At 39.5% G+C, this 21,761-nt stretch overlaps 1 protein-coding gene, 1 long non-coding RNA gene and 2 other non-coding genes across 4 annotated transcripts; 2 read left to right on the top strand and 2 right to left on the bottom strand.

The window, feature by feature from the left end:
• Window positions 1-5,289: 5,289 nt before the first annotated feature.
• TRNAP-AGG lies at window positions 5,290-5,361 on the top strand. Its single transcript has one exon. It is a non-coding gene; the product is annotated as a tRNA-Pro (tRNA).
• Window positions 5,362-5,853: 492 nt separating this feature from the next.
• LOC122669797 lies at window positions 5,854-6,384 on the top strand. The gene is made up of 2 exons (XR_006334083.1): window positions 5,854-5,916; window positions 6,165-6,384. It is a non-coding gene; the product is annotated as an uncharacterized LOC122669797 (long non-coding RNA).
• Window positions 6,385-8,809: 2,425 nt separating this feature from the next.
• Window positions 8,810-8,881, bottom strand: TRNAP-UGG. The gene has a single exon. It is a non-coding gene; the product is annotated as a tRNA-Pro (tRNA).
• A 3,443-nt stretch (window positions 8,882-12,324) lies between these two features.
• LOC122667810 lies at window positions 12,325-16,349 on the bottom strand. Its single transcript, XM_043864247.1, has 2 exons — window positions 16,293-16,349; window positions 12,325-16,023 (listed from the first exon to the last, which is right to left on the bottom strand). The coding sequence occupies exon 2, from the start codon at window positions 15,785-15,787 to the stop codon at window positions 12,548-12,550; it is 3,240 nt and encodes a 1,079-aa protein (XP_043720182.1). The 5' UTR covers window positions 15,788-16,023; window positions 16,293-16,349; the 3' UTR covers window positions 12,325-12,547.
• Between the last annotated feature and the right edge of the window lie 5,412 nt (window positions 16,350-21,761).

Here is a 21,761-nt window from a genome sequence, read left to right as displayed (position 1 = left end):
GAGCCTACCACGGCCCAGTGACTTTTGGCTAAAAATGGGTTTCTGGGCTCTTTTTGGGCCTTTTAGGCTTCTTTCTTTGGGCTTTTCAAAGGTTTTTTTTCTCCCTTTTGACTCTTCATAAAATTTTCTGTCGGGGGACTGCCTGCCCCCTAGATCCCCATGTCCCGTTAACCGGTTAGTGGGATTGTCGTGGTTAGGGAAGGTGAGCAGTACCTTCTTCAGCATTTGGTAAAAAGGTCTTATAAGTCATTTCAGGGATGTCAGGGTGATTTGGCTCAAATGTACGGACAGAAGTCCTTGAAAGAGATATCGATGTCTGTTCGTGTCCTGTTGTCATCATCGTCGAGGGGGTGACAAAATTCAATGTCTACACAGTGCATTGATGAGAAGAAGCCATCGGTGAGGATATTGTGAGTGCTCAAGGGGGATGTGTGAGGAAGAGGAAGAGGAAGGATCCAAATACAAGAAATTGATGAAGCGAGAAAGAAGTGCGTATTGCAGAAAAAAGAAAAAACAGCGATGATGTCAAGCCTTGGGAGAAGGAAGCGTGCATTGTAGGAAAAAGAAAAAGTAGCGATGATATCAACCCTCGGGAGGAGTGACTCAAGAATCGAATTGGAGAATGAGAACATGGAATAGAAAAATATCCCATTCGAGAATGGGCTGCATTCTTGGCTACATTCCAAGAATTTTAGAATGGAACATATATCAAACAATATTTTTTTACAATATTCTTGAACCAGAATGCAAAGCAAACACAACCTTAAGTTCTCTTTTGAACTGAACTAAATAATCTGTAGAATCTATCATAAACACACATTATATTGGTAAGCCACAGCTAACTGTTTAGAATGTGGTTTCCAAAGTTAAACACCACAAATTGCTCAATCAAAAGGAGATTTGAACATCTTACCTTGAAACCTAAATATACAACTAAAATAAAAAGAAAAATAGATGAGGTTCTTCTTGGGAGGAGGGGAGGGGAACTATTTACATTTAGTTACAGGGTGAAATTGATTCCTGTCTTTTCTTAACTATATTGTGGAGCTATTCCTCTTAACATGATCCACAAAGAGACGATGCCTGCATCAAGATACCGAAGAGTGTCAGGAAAATAATCACAATTACTTCTAAGACTTTAAAGTTGAAAATTGTGAGGAAAATAAATGAGGCCCCAACAAGTGGAGGTCTTACACTAAAAGATGATATAATTATGCAGCTTGAGTTTCCCTTGCGAAGTTGTAGTGATTCGTTCAGTGACAGCAAGCACAATGCATTCCTTCGTCTTCACCCCAATAACAGTCGAAGCAACTTGATAGCCTCAATGGCGTCTTCAACTTGTTATAGTCGCCTTTCAGGAGAGAGTCAGTCCTAGTAAGAAACATCTTGAAATCCAACTATCTACGCAAACAAGCAGACGTAGAAACAGAATATCACAAACCATCGATAGATACGCCAATAAACCCTAGTTTTTTTTTTTTTTTTTTTTCCTTCTTCTTCTTCATTGCTCTGATACCATGTGACAAAATCTAGCTTTACAGGACCTGTAGAGGAAGAAAAGAACAGATGATCCTATCATGAGCTTCATCCATTATTTATAAAACAGTAAGTTGACTCTTAGTAGGAATCAACTAAGAGTCCAAACCTAATTGCAATCTAATAATAAATAACTAAAGAAACAATAAACAAACCTAACTCTAACATAGGTAAGACTTAACTTAGACTACGATAGGGACACTCCCCCTATCCTGATCAACACCCACTCAACACTACCAACACAATCACTATAACAGCAAATACGAAAGTACATATCTTAATAATAATCATTCAAGATTGCCACCCAATCCAAAAATATCTGTGGATCATGTTTCCCACAGTATTTCTTAGTCCGAGCTTGATCTTCGGTGTGTCATCAAAGTGTCGTTGGGATGCACCATCACAACCATTAAAATATGCTTGCATGTGGTCTTCAAAAGTTGCTTGGGGTGTGTAGACCCTCTGTGGATCTCTATCCATGAACCTCGGATTACAGTAGTTAGTGGGTGAGCCTTGATGCAATGGTTAAGTTGCAATATTGCAACCTGTTGGTTATGAGTTCAAAACTTGGAAACAACCTCTCCTACGAAGTAAGGGGTAAGGCTGTGTATATTTGCCCCTCCCAGACCCTGCAATAGCGGGAGCCTCGGGCACTAGGCTTTCACTTTGTTTAGTTGTAGACTGTGTTGGATGCCTTGCTTCACCTTCAAAAGGTGCAAAACTATCTTGTGTAGGGGCAACAATTCCATTCCCCAATGTTATCGTTCAATCATTCATTCTATCATTCATGTTCTTTTGATCTAAAGTTAAAACTATTGTGACATCTCAACGATGCTACTATCCTACTATAAGGATCAAGAGGTGGGTCTGGAAGTTCTTGAATTGTTCTTTACCATAGCTCTAATACCAGTTAATGTAGTTATGATATAAGGGTTAAACCAGTACTAAAAATAGAGACATAAAATTCTAGAATAGGGAGGAAATAAATGGAATGAAATCAGGCAATCAGATCAGACTGGAAGCCTGGTCGAGTTCTACTATTAGAGGGTATATGTCTTGCTGAAAATCTAAGCTTGATCCAATGTCTGGATCTGAGTATGGAGGATTCCTAGTGCCACTAGGATATGGGTAAATCAATCAAACTAAAGATCAGAACAATGATCAGGTTACAGGTTTTATTAGGCCAATAGGATATCACAATGGGTTATTAATTTCAGACCCAACAGAATATCATATAGACTATGTCGATTTCAGCATTTAAGGTCACAAGGATCAATCCCACTCGAGGTAGGATTGTGTGAAATAACCAGCAGAATTGAAATTAGAAAACATGTAATGAAAGAGGACACTGTCAGTTGAAGGATTATGTAAATAGAATCAACATCAACAATGTAGATCTCAGTTAAAATAGCGATATGGCTGAGGTATCCTAGGAAACAATAATGGAAAGACTGCAGAGAATCTGAAAACCAGAATGGTACCTTAATGAAGAACAATAGAACTCGGGTTTTCCACCGCAAGATGTTGATTGGATTCACACCAATCACACCTTGATTCCACAAGGAATAACTCTCTCCATGCAAAGAGCAGAGCAACAACTTTTTTATCAAAACAAAATTGTGGGAGAAAGACTCCCTACGCCAGTCATTCTGGTTTTTAAAACAATATTCAGAAACTCAGTTTCATTAAGAACTCTTTAAAGACAGGTTCAAGTCGTTCAAGTTCCAGAAAAAAAGATCAGCTCAATGGTTTGCACAATTTTCAAAAATTATAACTCACCTTTCAGAAAATACAGGAAACTTGCCAAAAAGATGTAGTGTATGAAAATGTCACGACTTAGCAATGTGCTCAGAGGAGATGGAAAACCAAAATAAACGAACTTTTAATTCTTCGGATGATAATAGTAATAGTAACTAAATAAAAAAAACACAATTTTCTTTAAGATAAACTCATAATCAGAGTGAACTTGAACCAAGTTAATTGTATATCCAGAAAGTGAAAACATTTAATGAAGTATCTTCAGAGCTTTGCACCAAGAAGGACAAATCCATCATGATCTATAAACGAGAAAATTGTTGAATAACAGAATCACTTGGTATTCTAAGTGATCATTAAGATCTCAGATTCATGTATTCTGGAGCTTTACAGAAGTGGTCCTTCCCGAGTGGTACAGAGCTTGGTCAAAGGGACTAGCTCAGTCTCGATGTGGCTTGACTCATGCAAGAGAATGCTCACTTTTCTAAGAAATTTCTACTCTGCAAGTCTCCAAACTGAAAATGAATCTTGGCATTCTATTTGCCCCAAATCATTTTTCAGTGCTACAAAACTAGAAAATGCAGTAGTTATACCAAAATAACAGTGTCAATGGAAGTATTTAATGGCAACTATGAATTTCTTCACAGTTAAATGAAGAAACTAAACCCAATGGAAATATTTATTAGAAAAAAACAACCAATGGTGAAACCACATTGATAAAATAACATGAAAGTAAGTTGATTCCTCTTTATCCACCTTCAAATGAAAGTTAATTCTAAGGAATGTGGAATCAACTCCCAGATGTAATGTGCTTTAAACAACTTATCAAGATCTGTGTAAAGGATTACATACGACCTCTTAGCTCTGATACCATGTTACAATCCCTTATCTCGAAAGCTTGAGCACTTAAGTAAGCGCCACAACAATGTATATTAACACTCACAACATAAATAGCATCATAATTCTTAGGAAAGATAGGTACTATGATAGTCGTCAATTGATGCATCAAATTCCACTACACAGTCCTTCTCTGCTTGATTGTTGGGAGGACTGAGCTGCCCTTTCTCTAGCTCAAATCCATCATCTCCTATTCCTCTTTCAGACCCATCATCATGAGCATCAACATCAATCAATACTCGGGTTCTACCCGTTCCTTGCCTATCACTCTCAGCAAACATGTCATCGTTACACCCATTTACCAATTGGGCCATTTCTTCATCATAGACCTGATTATCCACTATTTAGGTTTCATTACCAAGATTTAACAATCGGGTTTCAGTCAAGAAGCTATCAATTGGAATGGTATCATCAATGGTAAACAATACTCTGTAATTTCTGCAACTCATCGTCATTTCCATCTTCCAATTTCGCGCTTGTGTTTCGTTAACCTTTAACAAAAATGTTCACTAAAAGAGGAAATCTCAAGGTTTTGTGGGATTCAGAAATTTAGTAACAGAATCCTTTTTAGCGATAAAAAAAAAAAGGAAAAGGGATAATGGATCATTACCGGAAGAGGAGGAGGTGGAGGGAGACCGAGTGTCGGAGCTTTTGAGTCTTGGGAATCATTACCATCTACAACCGAATTCCATACATTGTGGGAGTGAAAGAAAGAAAGACAGGAAACGAGTTTGGAGGATTCAGTTAAGGAGATTCAAGATTTGGTATTCAGCCCTCCTCCAGTTGTTGTGGAAACGGCAGATTCTGATTCGAAATCTAGAATCGTTATCCTCTGCTGTCCGCTGTTGTCCCCTCACGTGGCATGAAATGACGATTTAACCACCCTGCCCAAACATATTGCCCGAGGGGTGATTAAATCGTCATTTTGCACCCATGTGAGGGAACAGCACTCTGCTGTCCGGGCAACGCTGCCCGGACAGCAGAGGATAAAAATTCGATAAGGTTCGCGTGTCCTCTCTACTTATGGTTTTAGAGTTCATACAAGTTGACAATTGATAATTGACAATATTATTTTAAAAACCAAAATGTGGAAACACATTCGGGCATTTGGTCTAGTGGTATGATTCTCGCTTAGGGTGCGAGAGGTCCCGAGTTCAATTCTCGAAATGCCCCAGTTAATATAAACCATTTTGTTTAAATTACGTTTAACACCCCTGTAGTTTGAATCCTTTTTTCTTCTTCTTCTACTTCCTCCACCTGCCCCCACCCCTCTGCAACCCCATTCACGCAGGCCGCACCTGCCACTGTATCATTTTTCTTCTATATGCGTATGCTCGATCGGAGAGTGCCTTGATGCTAACGAGTTTGAAATGGACACAGAGATCAATCGTCGTATTCTAGCAGCCAGCCGTTACATAAGCTATGAGGCACTAGAGCAGAACAGTGTCCCTTCCTCCAGACGATATGCTTTTACTACAATTGCAGGTGAGGAGCTCAAGCTAACCCTGATCGCCTTAGTTTTCTTCCTTTTTTTTTTCCTCCTATTTCCTTCCTCTTCCCCTTCTTCTTTTAATTTCTTTTTGTTTTTTTGGTAAAGAGGGTTGTGGCCTGTGGGTGAACTGGGTTCGTTTGTTTTACATTTGGTAAGGAGGAAATAATAAAGGTTGTCTTTGCGTTCTGCTGGTTTTCTTTGTGTTTTGGATGCTTTCAGGCGTTCTACTGGAGGAGGTACTATGAAGGGCTACAAGTAGAATGAATCTATTAGGCTCTGTTCTGGAGTACTTTTTTTTTTCTTTTTCTCCCAGCCCCCTTCATGTCCATTTCTCACAAGCTTCTTCTGCTGTTTGTGCTTGTTCTAAGCTGCAGAAAGGAAGTCGTCTTCTTCATTTTTGTGTCATTTTTTCTTTCTATTTATGGTTTTGAGATATCTAAATAAACCTGTTACTTGGAATGGGTTTTTTTTATTATTATCATAGATTGGAGATACGAGAACAACATGACTACTGCAACTAATCCTAATCAAGAAGGACCGAAGCTTGAAGATTTCTTGGGCGGTTACTCCAACTCTACTCAAGAAAACAACAATGTCTATTTCCAAAGCAACCAACAACAATCTCTCCATCAAAGAGAGGAGAATCCCGACAATGGTTGTGGGATCAACATGAACGTACCTCCAACCTTCAATACCAATGGCGAGAGAGAAAAATTTTCAAACCCATCTCCATTAATCCAATCTTACCATTACAACGATAACCCACATGCCTTAATCCCTTCTGTTCCCCTTCATGTTCCTCTTGAGGATGCAACCTCAATTTCTGGGTTCAAGTCATGGTTGCGTCAAACACCATTTTCAGGTTTGCTAGTAACTGGTGGGACACTTGGGCTTATAGAAGGAATTGTAGGTAGTGGCGGGACAGAGAAGCTAACCAGAGGAGCTGCAGCTAGAGGCGGGACTGAGAGACTAACCGGAGGAGTTGCAGGTAATGGTGGGGCACTCACGGAGACAGGAGGAGTAGCAAGTAGGGGAGGGGTGGCGGCTTTGAGAGGAAGAGTAGCAGGGACAGGAGGTCCTCGACGATGGTGATGGCGGAACGAAATTTCGCTGCTACATGGCTGGGAGCCAAGGAAATAGAATCTTAAGGGGTATTTTAGAAAATATAAAAACTTAGGAAGGTATTTATGAATCCAAAGGGGAAGTGAATTATTCCATTTACTTGGCTGCTAGCCTTGTAGCAGGAACATTCCTGCTATAAGTGTAGCAGCAAAATTTTTTCCGAGATGGCAACGTCGGTGATGGGAATGGTTGGCGATGGTGACGTCGATTGATCGGAGATGGGAATCGAGGCAGAGGTTCTCTCGGTTGTTTAGAGGCCATGAAGATTTTTCTATTTTTCATTTTGAGAAGATGATGTTTTGGGGGTAAAAAAGTAATATTACTTTATTCCAAGTGAGGGTAAATAAGGAATGAGGTTTTATTAAAGGTAATATGGGTATTTAGATTAAATTTGGGCGATGACATCATCACTTAACTATTCTAATCTAACGGTAAGGAGTACGGTTGTAAGGTTTTTTCAAAATACAAGGGAGGTTTTTGAAATAGATGAATTTTCAGGGGTGATAGACTTAATAGATTCAAAGGGGTGGTAAATATAATTTTCCCTTATTATTATTATTATTATTATTTGAGAAGGAGGCTCTGAGCGAGCGGCATAAAATAGTGCACTAATAAGGTGTAACAAAACACTATCATCAATTCTCAGAATGCCCCATTTAGTTTAAAAACTTTTGTCCTTTCTTTTTTTTGGTCAAAAATTGCAAATTGGGTTGCAAGTGTGACATTAATCTTCACAAAACCTAGGTTTGTGATTTGAGGAATGGGGGGGGGGGGGGGAGAGGATTTATCTGAGCGAGCAGCATAAAATAGTGCACTAATAAGGTTTGACAAAACAGTATCATTCATTGTAATAATGTAATGTGAGGAAAGAGATAAACAGAGATGCTAACATACCCCGTAAGGTTTCCTTTTGGGTGGGTTAGTAGTGATCTTATTGTTTTTTAAAATTGGATTGGTAAGTGTTGATTGCTGTGGAGTTGGCTAACTTAGTCCAATAGTGAAAAATGATCACATATGAAATATTGGACTAAGATTTGACATATCTTAATTGGTATGAATTATCGTGCAAACGTGGACTTAACTTAATTATCCTTTAATGGAAAAGGAAACATATGGAAACTTTATCATCTTTTTATAGGGTTGGTCCTTACCCTCACTCTATATATAGTCGGCACTAGTTCATTTAAGTGCTCGACATGTAAAATCTAAAGTGAGGAGAGAAGAGGTAGACAAGATTGACCGCTATTGTAGTGGAGAGACGATGTTCGTGCAGGGATTCTACTTTGGCCATGGATCTAGGTATGCCTAAACCTATCTTTAGGGATTCCACTTCGGCCATGAATCTAAGGTTGTCAATTGGGACCTTGGTTTGAGGTATTGGATCGGATCGATCGAGACCGATCCTGATACCGATCCGATCCAGCTATACAGACATGGGTAAAAATATAAAAAAAATTAGTTTTTTACCAAGAAAACAGGGACAAAAGTGTCATATTTACCCGAGTTTGGGTGATCCCGATCCGATCCTATCCAACCGATACCAAGATCACGAACCATGGTTGGGACAGTTCCTGGTATTTGAGACAGGTTTGTACCAGTATCGATACCAAAGGTGCCAATCCCAGTACCGTCCCATTTAATTAACGAGACCAAACCTAGGTCCCAGTCCCAATTATCAACAAGATGGTACGGTACCGGTTCCTAAACGGTTCTGATCCTTATAGAAAAAGGGAGAAAAACTGTAATGATATCTAACAAGATGGTTTCGGTAGTAATGTTGTGAATCTTTTCACTATTATGAGTATTATGAGATGTAAGACATTCCAAAACCATCTTACCCAAAAAACAAAAAAAAAAAGACATTCCAAAACCATGATAAATTGAATTTCATGATTTTACTTGTAGCCATCTAGGCATGCCGCATGCACAAATTGTGTTCGTGCATGTGTGTATACTAGTCCAGATACCTATCAATTCTTAATTGTACTTGAAAAATACACAAAAAAAGGGGCATTCCGAGAATCGAACTCGGGACCTCTCGCACCCAAAGCGAGAATCATACCACTAGACCAAATGCCCTACCTACTTGTTAACAAATTTTAATTTGTAACTATAATAATAGACACTGATGTCCCGATGCTTAAGTTCTCGCCATCATCCCTGTCACTATATTATTTTCTCAACTACTCCGGAGGATAGAGAGAGATATTTTTCCTTGTCCCTTGATCTCTTGCTGAATTTGTATGTAGTAAGTAGAAATTTATGAATAGACTCCCTAAAATAAACATTTTAATCTTATGTATTAACCATGTGTACCGGAATTTTTTTCCTCTCAGGTTCCCTGTCCGGTACGGTTGTCCGGTTCCTCTCATAGGGGGGTGAAAATGACGACTTAACCTCACTCGGGTAGTGTGTTCGGGCAGGGGGTTAGGTCATAATTTCCTCCCCCCTATGAGAGGAACCGGACAACTATACTGGACAGGGAACTTGAGAGGATAATGATCCATGTGTACAGTGTGCATGTGTAAAAGCAAACAGTCGCGCACGTTTGTAGATGTGTGTGCATGTTGTTAATGTAAAAACACTCAAATTATTGGAATAGATTGGTTGAATCCTTTCAATCCTCAATATGTTAGCTATGCATCATCATCATCCTTGTCTATTCTCAAAGCCCATAGACTCACAACAAAAAGGAGTGATTTTTCGAGTACCCACAGTGAAGAGAAAATCTCTTTATCTCCAAATGCCCATGTCTCTTAATCCATGGGATTTGATTCTCTAATTGAATTCCCCACCAAAAAACCAAAAAAACTATTTCAAACTTTTGAAATAGGGGCAGAAATTGATGATAACATTCATTATTACAAAAGTCCATTTAAAGCATTAAATCACCTTGAATGAAGAAATTCTCCATTCACCCTTGGTGGGAAAAAAAAAAATTCTCCAAGACAGCAAAGCTTCTTCATAAATTGAGAGACTTCCAACGGAAAGGCTTGTCCGTTGCATGCGGGATTTCATGGCAATCTTCCACCCCATGGCTATCTGAGATTTGTAATTCAGATAACTCGTGCTGATCAAGCTTTAATATATAGACCTTATTTAAAAAAAGACAGACTTTCAAGAGTTCTTAAGAGTAACGATTTGGTAAGAACATGGGCAAGTGCTATCATCCATTTCATTTGCCAAATCAGGATTACAGAGAGCAATTAACAACAGGAACATGGATTTAGTAGTTAATATATATCTGATACCAATCCAGATCAGCATTACAATCAATAACATAAAGAATCAAAAACTTAATTAAAATTAGTAAAAATTGGTATCGACGGATAACAACCAATCCGATACCTATTACTAAATCCATGGTTGGGGGTTGTACTGGGCAAGTTCCATAGATTATTAGCCACTTCTTGTGGGTCATTGGTTTCTACCTTCTTGTTGTATGGTCTTAATAGTCTAATGAAAAACTACTTTCAAAATGCAAAATAGGACTCAGTTGAGTTTGATCTGATAGTTATTAAGCTGAGGACATCGTGCCTCACATCTATTTTATATAAACTAGATCAATGCCCCTTTCACTCTCTAAATAGCAGTGGAACGGTCATTTATCATCACCGGATCAGGATCGCCTCTGCTATGCTGCCGGATGTGCATCGCCATCCCACCAGTACTGCAGAGGATTTTTACATGCAAGTGATCCCTCCATGGTTTGTTATCTCAATTTCAGTGTAACAGATTGATATTGGTATCACCCAAAATCGGGCAGAATTGAACGCTTTTTTCTTTTTAAACGAGTTTTTAATACCTTTTACAAGTGCATCGGCATCAGATTGATATCAGTCTCGACCGATCATAACCTCTCTCTCTCTCTCTCTCTAATGCACTCAAGAAGACAAGAATTATTGCCTCACCAAAATTAATTCGCTTTCCTGGATCTATATTCTCTTCACCGATTCATGGTGATGAGAATTCTGTAAAGAACTGAAGATAAAGTTGTAATGACATTTAATGAGAAGAATTAGAGGGGGTTCAACTTTTTCAGTAAAGATGTAATGACATTTATTGAGAAGAAAGAGGATTCAACTTTGACAAAATCCATGATGTTTACAAGACACCTATTTTAATTGACTTTTACAGGTTAATGGGGAATTTTACCCTCCAAACTAAATTTCATAACTCACCATGTCCAAGGCTTTTTGGGTTTTATCCTGTATCTCCCTCACTCCATCCTCACCTTTCCTTATTCTTTAAATATTGCCAAAAATGATTTTATTTTATTTTTCTTCAAATGATAATTGTAGCATTATAAACAAATGAAAACATTGAAATCTCATTCAAATTTAACTTAAATATAGAATGATGATGTGGATAACATTTCCAACCAATTAGATACTACCTGGGCAGCCACATGATATTTATATTTGGATTCGCTAACAACCTTCCAAGGTATAGTATTCTGGATCTACACCCCATAAAATAAAACAAAAATTCACTCAACAATACAGCTGAGAATCTTCTTCTAACAATTGCAGCAAAATATGAAACCAACATTAATAGTTACAAAAATCCGAATTTAAATAAAACTCCACATTAAAGAAATTGTAAATGTAGAACAATGCCTCAACAACTAACTTGAATTCCAAGACAGTCATCAAGACTTCAGCATAACCAAATCACAAAAAGGAGGGGTGGCGGAGTAATACATGCATACCTGTATGCTTGTGTAATCCAATTTCTGGTACAGCTTCCTCTATGTAGAGAAGAAAAAGAAACACCAAGTAACAACATCCTAAAGATCTTCAGTGCATTTTTTTTTGGGGGGTAGGGGGGGGGGGGGGATGAGAGAGGATTGGTCGTCTTAGGTCCCTCTTCCTCTCTGCTCCTTGGCAGGCTATGCAAAACAGAGAAGTAAAGGTTCCCAACTCAGCCATAGGAACATGAACAGTTCCTTCCATCTTTCATGGGAAATCGTATCAGAGTTTCAAGTAGGCAGCATCCCACTTTATATCTGGACAAGCAGGTAAGACTCAGAAACTAAACTGACAAGGTGACCCTATTCAGTGGGTGGACATCATAGGACTTCATTCAAGACCTCAGTGCTTATAAAAAAGAAAAAATAACCCCCCGCCCAGCCCCCAGCCCCCAGCCCCCAGCCCCCCACAATTCAGTTGAGACTTTCAGAATAGACTGATGGTAAAAACTAAGCAAAACCAGTATGCTACCACGGATTTTCTACTTTGATAAGTGAACTTTAGGACGCAAAATAGAGTGAGACAAGAAGATTGATTACAGAAGATGTCACATAAACATCCGATGTTAACAATAATGGGGGCAAAACAACATTAAACAATTGGTCCCACCACAAAATACCTACAAAACATGAAGATGATGCAAGGTACATTTGAAAACCAGTATAACGATCCCCTCTGTGTTACCTCTCGACACTACACCCAACCCCACCCCCACCCCCAAAAAAAAAAAAAAAAGAGAGAACCATTCATCGTTAGACTATGCACACTTCAAGGAGCAACTATGGAAAGCTCTCTGCATCCAGCACTATCAGCTGGGTTGACAGGTAGTATCAGCCACCGGTCCAAAATGTGAAAGGTCAGAAGCTGATCTTTGAAAAACCATTCAAAATTTCACAAGCATTAGGGTGGAAGATACAGGCTACAAGTGACACTGAATGAACCAGGGACATGCCCTGGATAAGACTTACCGTCTCATATTTTAATTCAAACAAATTTAGGGGAATGGCAATGATGCAGGATCAAGCTCCCAACAGCCTCTCAAGCTGCCATTTTTCTCCTCCGTCAGCTGGAACGCAGGAACCTGATGAGAGAACCTAAGCAATTCTCTGTGTGGGATCTCCAAGGTGACGGTTGACCCTCTTTTCTTTGCAGCCTTGTAAACCGTCTTATAACCATCCACCAGGACCAAGAACTGCACTTTTGTTCCCAAAGTATTACGCTCAAGGATTTCTACTACATCATACTTGCAGTCAGGCAGATTGGAAACTGTCCATTTGACATCCCAGTTCTTGTACAATGCCCAAACCTCACCTTTCCTAGGGTAGATGGCATATCTGTTCTTACTAGAAAGTTTAGCTTCTAACTGATGGGAAAAAGTAGAGGTGCTATCATATTCGCTATCACCTCTAGACTTAAATAAACCACAGCAGACAGGCATATCCTTGTTAGTCCACTCAATACTATCTGTTGGCAAACAGGCTTCGAGCCATGTGATACACACCTTGAAATCTGGTGCACGTTTAATTTTCTTTATTTTGCCATAGAACTTAGGCATGCCATCATGTTCACCATACAATGCCCAGATCTGACCAGTCTTGAACTTTTCGGGGGATTTGTCAGTAAAGTCATAGAATTCCGTCTCTGGGATTTCAACAGGTTCTGAAGGCGAAGCAGGAGCAGAACTAGGATCTTCAGTTGTGTTGTCCGAAATAGTGTCATCAACCACTATATACCTCTCCTCATCATCCTGACATGTAGATACACCTGCTTTAGCGAAGTCATCAAAGCTGCCATTTTTCACATTGTTCAGATGCTTCTGCGTCTTCTCCTCATCTGCACCATGACTTGCATTCCCTTGATTGGATTTGTTAAAGGTTTCATTTAGTTCCACTGGATTCTGGTTGCTGTTTTCTGAATTCTTTGTTTCCAATCCATTTTTCTCATTCAGATCCGAACTATTTTTCTGTGTATCGGGAACTCTAGACTCCATCATGGGTTTTGCATTCTCCTCGGAAAACTTTGAACATGAGCCCTTACTTCCATTGTCCAATTTCACATCTTCAGTTTGAGCAAACACTTCAATGTCAGTAGGAAGAGATGCAGGATCAAGTTCATAAGATCCTTCTGGAACATCATCTCTTTCCGTACCAGTCATTCTGAAAGAAGGTATCCTGTGGGAGAACCTCAATAATTCATTGGGAGGTATTTGAAATGAATGAATCCCTTCCTTCGTAATTTGCCTAAACAGGCTGACAAATCCTTTCATCTTACCCAAGTACGCAACGCTAATCCCAGAGTCTTCAGAATATTCTGAAAGGACTTCTACAAATTCATACTCATATTTCTGATGGTTCTCTGGATCAGAGTTCCATTTAATATCCCAGTCCTTGAAGAGTGCCCAAGTTTCTCCCTTTCTGGGGTATATCTTGTAAGAACCCCTACGGTTGCCTGTCTCATACATCATCACATGAGAGAACATAAGCTGATCTTGAGTATCTTCAGTCTTCCCGTGTTTGAAACTACCAATGGCAAAAGGCAAATCCTCCTCAACCCAAGCAATCTCATCTTCTTCATCTGGAACAGGCTCCAGCCAAGTAATCCGTATCTTGAACCCAGGAGAATAAACTTTCCGAACGCGAGCATAGAACCTAGGCATGGCATCTAAAGTATCATAAAGAGCCCAAATCTGGTCAACATCAAACTTTTCCAGCTCTCTTAACTGGTCAAAGTTACTGAAATCTGGATCGGGATAATCATAATACTCGGGATCTGCCATGGTCTTGGGGCTCTCAATTGATTTAGAATCACCATCAAGTTTGGAACTTCCCTCATTGTCACCCATCACATCCGCTTCTTTCCCATTTTCTTTGCATGTCTCAGTTTCATTCCTTTCATTTGGTAAATTTTCATCAAGAGGGTTTTCTATTTCCACATCATTGTGAAAAGCAGCATCAGAAGTGGATGGTCTATGAATTTTAGGCAACCCTCCTGATGCAGCAGCATCCTTATTCTTCTCTTCTGTGGCATGAAATGATCCACTCGCCCTTGATCTTTTTGGAGGGCTTGAGAAGTCATCATCATCACTTATGTCTTCTTTATAAGTAACATTATTCTTTTGCCTACTGGATCTCCGAGGGTAACGGCCCCCAGTGAAACCAGGGTTTTGCCCAGCTGGATGAGCACCATCATCTTCCATGTCAGTGCTGCTTCCAGTGTCAAAGCTTTCACTGGACTCTTCATCTAATTTCCTTCGTCTCTTTTTATCCATGTTCCCTGAAGGTTTTAACTCCTCAGGTTTCTCTTGGTTCTTGGGCCTTGGCTTGCCTTCTTCCCCAACATCTGAAGTACTTCCTGTCTTTGGAAAATGCTGTTGTTCCTGGGTCCCAGTGCCAAAAGTTCTCTGAAACCCTACACCAGGAGTCCCAGTAGTACCTTGTGAACCCACTTTAGCACCCTGACCAGGTACCTCTTTTAGTTGAGCAGATGCAGATTGACCCATGTTGGCTCCTCCAGCGGGACCCTGAGCATCCATGTCATAGGCAACGAAAGGCTTGATGCAACTTTGACAACGCAGAGCCCTGTTCAAAACATTTCTGTAATACTGGTACCGAATACCACAAAATGGGCAAAGAGTCCAGAAAGTTTGTTCACCATTAGGGAAGCATGGCTGGTTCTGGTTCTGCTGTTGTTGGTGCATGTTCAAGCCTGTAAACTGTTGGGAAGTAGTATTTGTAAAATTGTTCTGAGTCCCAGGTTGTTTTGTGACAAATATGTTTCTATTCACCGGCTGCTGTGGCTGCCTTGGTGCAGCACTTCTCACAGAGTGTTTACATTTCATGTCATATACAGTTCGCTTTTGCTGATCTGTAAGCACCCTTTGTGCTTCCCCGATCAGCTTAAAGGCAGCTTCTGCACCAGCAAACTTGTTCTTGTCGGGATGAAGCAGAAGGGCAAGTTTCCGGTACTGCTTTTTTATGGATGCTTCATCAGCTGTTTGAGTGACTTGAAGGATTCCATACCAGTCCATCTCCGAATGAAGGAACTTCTTCTCAGCAGAACAGTGTACATCACACACAGTAAGCATCTGGGAGATGTTATCTAGCTCTGGGTACAGTTGTTGAGCCTTGAGAGCAATCTTCCGAGCTCCCACAAAATCTTTATTGTGCATCTTCTTCTCAGCAATTTCCTTGGCTCTGATAGCCTCTTCTTTGTTGCAGTCCATACTTGATGCCATATCTTCAAAGTCGGCTTACCTCATGGACAGTTTCTATCTTATTCTTGGACTGGTCAACTAACATAGGCAAATATCCAATGCATTGCCTGTATTTTCACCCACCGCTCTTTTCCACCTTTAACAATTGTCCCAGATTCTTCAGTGATTTATTAATTATATGATCCACGCCTCAAGTCGGCATCCACACAAGCCACCGCAACTACTATGTCAAATCGGAACTCCAATTCAAAGATGAACTGTCATTCAAAAAAAGGAAAGAAGAACTTATCTCCAAATTTTGAGAACACAAATAAACCACAGAAATCAAGAACACACCTAGCATGCCAATAGGGGGGAACTTGTAAAAGAGAAAAGCACATATTCCCTCCAAATTTTGAGAACACAAACGATCCACAGAAAGCAAGAACACATCTAGCATCCCAATAGGGGGAAACTTGTGAAAGAGGAAAGCGCAAATAGGATAAGAGACACAACCATAGTCCTTTACAAGGGCAATAAGAATTACCAGAAATTCCCAAACAGCCCTAGATTCTGCTAACGTATACAACCGAGGTCCTGAAAACTGGAGAAAAACCAAAACACAATATACCATGATTTTACTAACCCGTCGAAGCATTGGAAATAAGTATGCACAGATCAAATACACAAGTAGTAAAACAGCAGATTGTGAGAGAATAAACCATCAAAAAACCCTGTTTTGAAATTTAAACAAACATAAAATTCCGAGTCAACTCTGCCGTGCATATGCGTCAACTAGAAATTCAAATTTCGACTAGACGAGGACAACCACAAAACCCACAGAAAGCAACTGCATACTCAACTACAAGTCTTAAACATCTTCACTTCACCATAAGGGAACACCTCCCACACCTAACCAGCACAAAATCTTCATACCAGGCACAAAATACAGCACAGAAACCCTAACTATATCCACGTAGACTAAAAACCACCTCAAACCCTAGATTTTTAACGGTACAGGAGACTGACTTGCAGAAACGAGTAACAAAACCACATAGACAAGACAAAATACATCAAGAGAACTCCTTTTAAAAAACAACCCTAAAATGAGGAGGAAAAAACAATAAAAAGACCCACGCAAATGCAAATGATTCCACATGTAAGGAAATATGGTAAGATACGAATTCGAACAGCTTAAAACCCTATAACGAGGGGGAGTTAATGAAAAACAATCTAATAGAGATAAATTAGGAGCAGTTACTGTATAGAACAAGATACAAACAAAATGTAGAGGAGGAGATAGTAGACTTACTTGTTGGGTTACGAACGAGAAACAAAACCTGGAATTGATTTCCGAGAAGAGCAAGAGAGAGAGAGAGAGAATACAATAGATACAGGAAATCAAGAACAAAAGAGAAAGAGAGGGAAAGTTGCAGACTCAACAAGGCAGGCAAGGCACCCCGCCCAGCGGGAACGAAATACAAGAAAATTGGTGAGAAGAGGCCCCAAATCTCTCAGTAATTCCTTGGAGGCCCTGTTTATGAGTTCTTATACTTCCATTTCCCGTTAATTGCATATACTAACACTGATTATTTATTCTAATTACCTTGTTACGGTGCTTTTTTAACTATTATTTACTGCTCAAAACAAAAATCTCTTTCACCTCCGGCTTCTCTAGATTATTCCCATATTTTGGTGCCTCAATATTTGTGGCACGTGTGATATGATTAAGCATAAGGAGATAGTTGGATATCTGGCATTTACAGTCTTTTTTTAGTCGTGTAATTTTTCTTTTGTTCCAAGGGATTTTAACATCAAAGTTGATTCCTTGGCAAAGAGGACCCTATCTGTGAAGTGTGGGACAGTTTAATCCATTCCGATCTATGGATTTTGGATCAATGTGATCTGTCATCCACAAGGCATTCATGTTCATCTGAATAAATTTGTTTTCTATCGAAAAAAAAAGTGCGATATGGTTTTGTATTGACCGGTTAAACTCGGGATGTTTGTCCACGTGTTAATCGATCTATAGATCCTACTTAGTTCCATTTTAAGGTCAGAATCGGACTTATTAATTAAGAGTGTAACTTGTTATCGACAATGTGGTTCCCATTTTACTTGGACAAATAAACAACGAATCTCAAATCTACTTAAGGAGAAATTGGATCATTGTCTTGCCCATTTCACTTTCCACTCTTGCCTCCTTTGGATCCGACCACAATCCACTCCTCTTAAACTTGACATTGAACCCTATCAAGCATACCAAACTTTTTCACTTTCATGCTACTTGGTTTTCCCACCCTGGCTTCGAGGATTTCTGTAAGTCCAAATGGCTGTCTCTTAGTCACAAGAATTTTCCTTCCAAGCTTGCTTTGGTTCGGGTATCTCTTAAGTCTTGGAATCACAAGGTTTTTGGCAATCTAACTTCCTTCCGTGATTCCTTATTCTGTCAATTGACTGATCAGGAAAATCAAGAACTTTCCCCTAAGCTTGAAGCCAAAATTAATGAGGTCAACTCTACCCTACACTGGGTACTAGAAGTTAAAGAAACCTTTTCGTTTCAGAAGTCGAGACATCTCTATGTAACCCATGGGGACCGAAATACGAAATTTTATCACTCCATCACAAACTTCAATAATAAAATTCAGCAAATCGATTGTATCAAGAATTCTGAGGGCGAATTGATTTCAGATATCAAATCGCCCCTGTTTTCGCCTCACATTTTTCTTCCATTCTTACCACCTCTCATCCCCTTGATTCTTCCTTCATTGAACCCCTTTTTCTCTAAAATCATCTCTGACACAACTAATGTGGGTCTTACCTCTCTTCCATCTACTGAAGAAATTAAGCAGGCAGTTTTCAGCATAGGTCCTTACAAAGCACCTGGTCATGATGGCTTCTCGGCTATCTTTTATCACAAACATTGGGACCTATTGCAAAATGATATTTTGTATTTTGTCACTTCTTTCTTTAACTGTGGGATACTACCTGGTCGGACCAACCACACTCTCATCACTCTTATTCCCAAAAAAGAGAATGCCCTTCAACCTGTTGATTTCCGACCCATCAGCTTGTGTACTGTTTCCTACAAGATTATTGCAAAAATTCTTACCCTAAGACTACGTGGCCTCTTAGATTCCTTTATCTCCCCCTTCCAATCTGCTTTTGTCAAAGGCCGACAAATTTCCGATAACATTATCATTGCACACGAGATTATTCAGTATATGAGAAAGTGCAAGGGGAAACAAGGGTGGATTGCAATAAGGCTTGATATGTCTAAAGCTATGATAGGATGAAATGGAACTACATTTGGGAACTCTTCTCCTTTTTGGGCTTTTATCCTAAATGATGTGAATTGATACACTACCTTATGTCCTCTGTGTCCTATCCCATTAAATTGCAAGGGGGGGCTTTTGATTTTTTTCGAACCTTCTAGAGGCATCCGATAAGGTTGCCCCCTCAGCCCCTATCTTTTTATCCTTACAATGGAGGGACTTTCCCGACTTCTGGTCGCACATAGGGATTTAAACCTTTTCAAAGGTATTCGTATTGCTCGATCTGCCCCGAGTTTTCACACCTGATGTTTGCTAATGATACCATGATTTTCTGTCGGGCTTCTCTAGAGGACATTGATACCATCCAACCTATCCTCCAGCTCTTTGAGGACATATCTAGACTTTCCATTAACTGGACCAAAAGTGAAATCTTCTTTAGCAGGAACACTCCAAGTGAAACTAGATCTCAAATTTGTCAACGTCTGCACATGAAAGAAATAACTTCCCATTCACTCTACCTGGGTACTCCTGTTTTCCATTCTCGGAATAGGTTTTCACACTGCAAAAATCTCATTTCCAAAATCCATAGGAAATTGTCCTCCTGGAAATCTTCTCTCTTAACTCAAGCTGGAAAGATCAATTCTCCTCAAATCGGTAATCTGCTCCATGCCAACTTACCTAATGTCTTGCTTTCTTCTACCCAAGTCCATTCACTCTACCCTTGATTCCATTAATTCACAATTCTGGAGAGGAGTTAACCGGACTGATAAGAAACTGACCCTAATTTCTTGGAAAACAGTTTGTCAAGCTAAATCCTCTGGGGGATTGGGTTTCCGACTCTCTTCCAACCATAATGAAGTTCTTCTGCTCCGTCTTGGATGGCGTATGATCAAATACCCTAACACCCTTTGGAGTAAACTCCTCAAAGCCAAATACTTTCCTCATTCATCTGTCCTTAACACCAATTTTAAACCAAAAAAAGGATCATGGGGTTGGAGCAGTATCAGCCACATCTTACCCAAACTTCGGACCATGATACAATGGAAAGTTGGAAATAACTCTTATACCGCTTTGGGAGTCTAATTGGATCCTTGGAATTTCCTCTCCTTATTTGGATAATACCACTCCATCAAGATCACCTTACTCTTTCATGCCTGATGTATTATGTGGCAGAGCTTGGAATTATAACCCCATTCATTCTATTTTTCCTTCAGCCTTGGCTTCACGTATTACCAAAATTCCAATTTCTCTCCACCCTCATGAGGACGTCATTTTTTGTCCTTTCTCTAAATCGGGGGATCTTTCTACCAAACTGGCTTCTCGCCTTTGGACTGCTACCCAGTTCATTTCATCACCAATTCCACATCTTTCCCTCAACTCCAAAAAACTTTGGAAGATTATCTGGTCCCTTAAAATTCATCCAAATTCAAACTCTTTATTTGGAAGATCCTTCATAATGGTATTGGAACAAGATCAATTCTTTCAAAATTTCTCCCAATCCAAGATATTTGTGTTCTTTGTGGGGCAAATCCTGAATCCATTTGGCATCTCTTCTTCTTCTGTGACCTCTCAAAACACATCTGGCAAGCTGGAATTTTAGAAATCCGTACTGAATTTTTCCAAGCCCCATCCCTCTTAGAACTTTTCATCTCTCTAATCTCTACTCCACCTTGGCCATCGTTTGATGTAAAGTTTTTCCTTTCTATTTTCTCAATCACAAGTTACTTCATCTGGAATAAACACAATAAATGCTGGATTTCACATTCCAAACCCAATCCCCTTACAATTCTCTCCAACATAAACAAATAGATAGGTGATTTACAACTCATCCCTTCTTGTCATAACCCACAGCCACCATCACCCTACATCCCGTGCACCCTATAGGAACTAATAAATAATACTTTGCCTGATTCCTTTACTCTCATTTGTGATGGTAGTTTTATGTCAGATTCAGGTGAAGCGGGTTGGGCAGCAATTTTAATACATAACAATAAATTTATATGTGCATATTCAAATTTTGGCCATACAGGATCAGCACAAGAGGCAGAAGCTCAAGGGATCCTGCTCGATCTTCAACAGATAAATTCAGGGGAAGGCGCACTCCTCAACATCTAGATTGACTGCCTTGATTTGGTGCACTGGCTATCCCAACCAACTCAACAATGGCCTTGGGAATATTTTACTCTTTTGTGGGATATTAAGAATTTATTAGAACCTTTTGCTACTTATAATATATGTAACAAAGTAGATGCACTATCCATTTTGCAAATGAACTGGCGATATAGGCCAGATGTAGTAGGTCTCAATTATGTATTACTGACTTTGCTTTCTTTAGTTAATACTAATCTTAATTTTCTTATCAAAAAAAATGTGGTGAACTAAGAAATTGTAACCTTCTTTTGATTGACTTTTGAAAGTTATGCAATACAATATTTAAATGCAAGTGGGTAAAAGAAAACAAATATACTAGAAAAATCAAGGAAAACAAATTGGTACCTATTTTGTATCTTACGGACGTAGAGATTCTTGCCCTATTAGCTAGTTCATGAGCAATTTTACTGATTCTTGTTCTTTTATGTATGGCAAAAGTTTCTATGCATAGTTGTGCAAGTACAAGATCAGCTTCATAGGCATTGGATGGGATCAAACGGGACCGAAATGAATAAAACTCCCCCTATTTGATGCATCATCGTCCTTTCCTAGAAGAAAAAAACGGATGTACACGAAAACCTTCCCCTTTA

The sequence above is a fragment of the Telopea speciosissima genome, chromosome 7 (genome assembly GCF_018873765.1).
Source record: "Telopea speciosissima isolate NSW1024214 ecotype Mountain lineage chromosome 7, Tspe_v1, whole genome shotgun sequence".
Taxonomy (NCBI): domain Eukaryota; kingdom Viridiplantae; phylum Streptophyta; class Magnoliopsida; order Proteales; family Proteaceae; genus Telopea; species Telopea speciosissima.
Note: the sequence above shows the minus strand (reverse complement) of the source record. Positions and strands in the feature narration are given on the sequence as shown.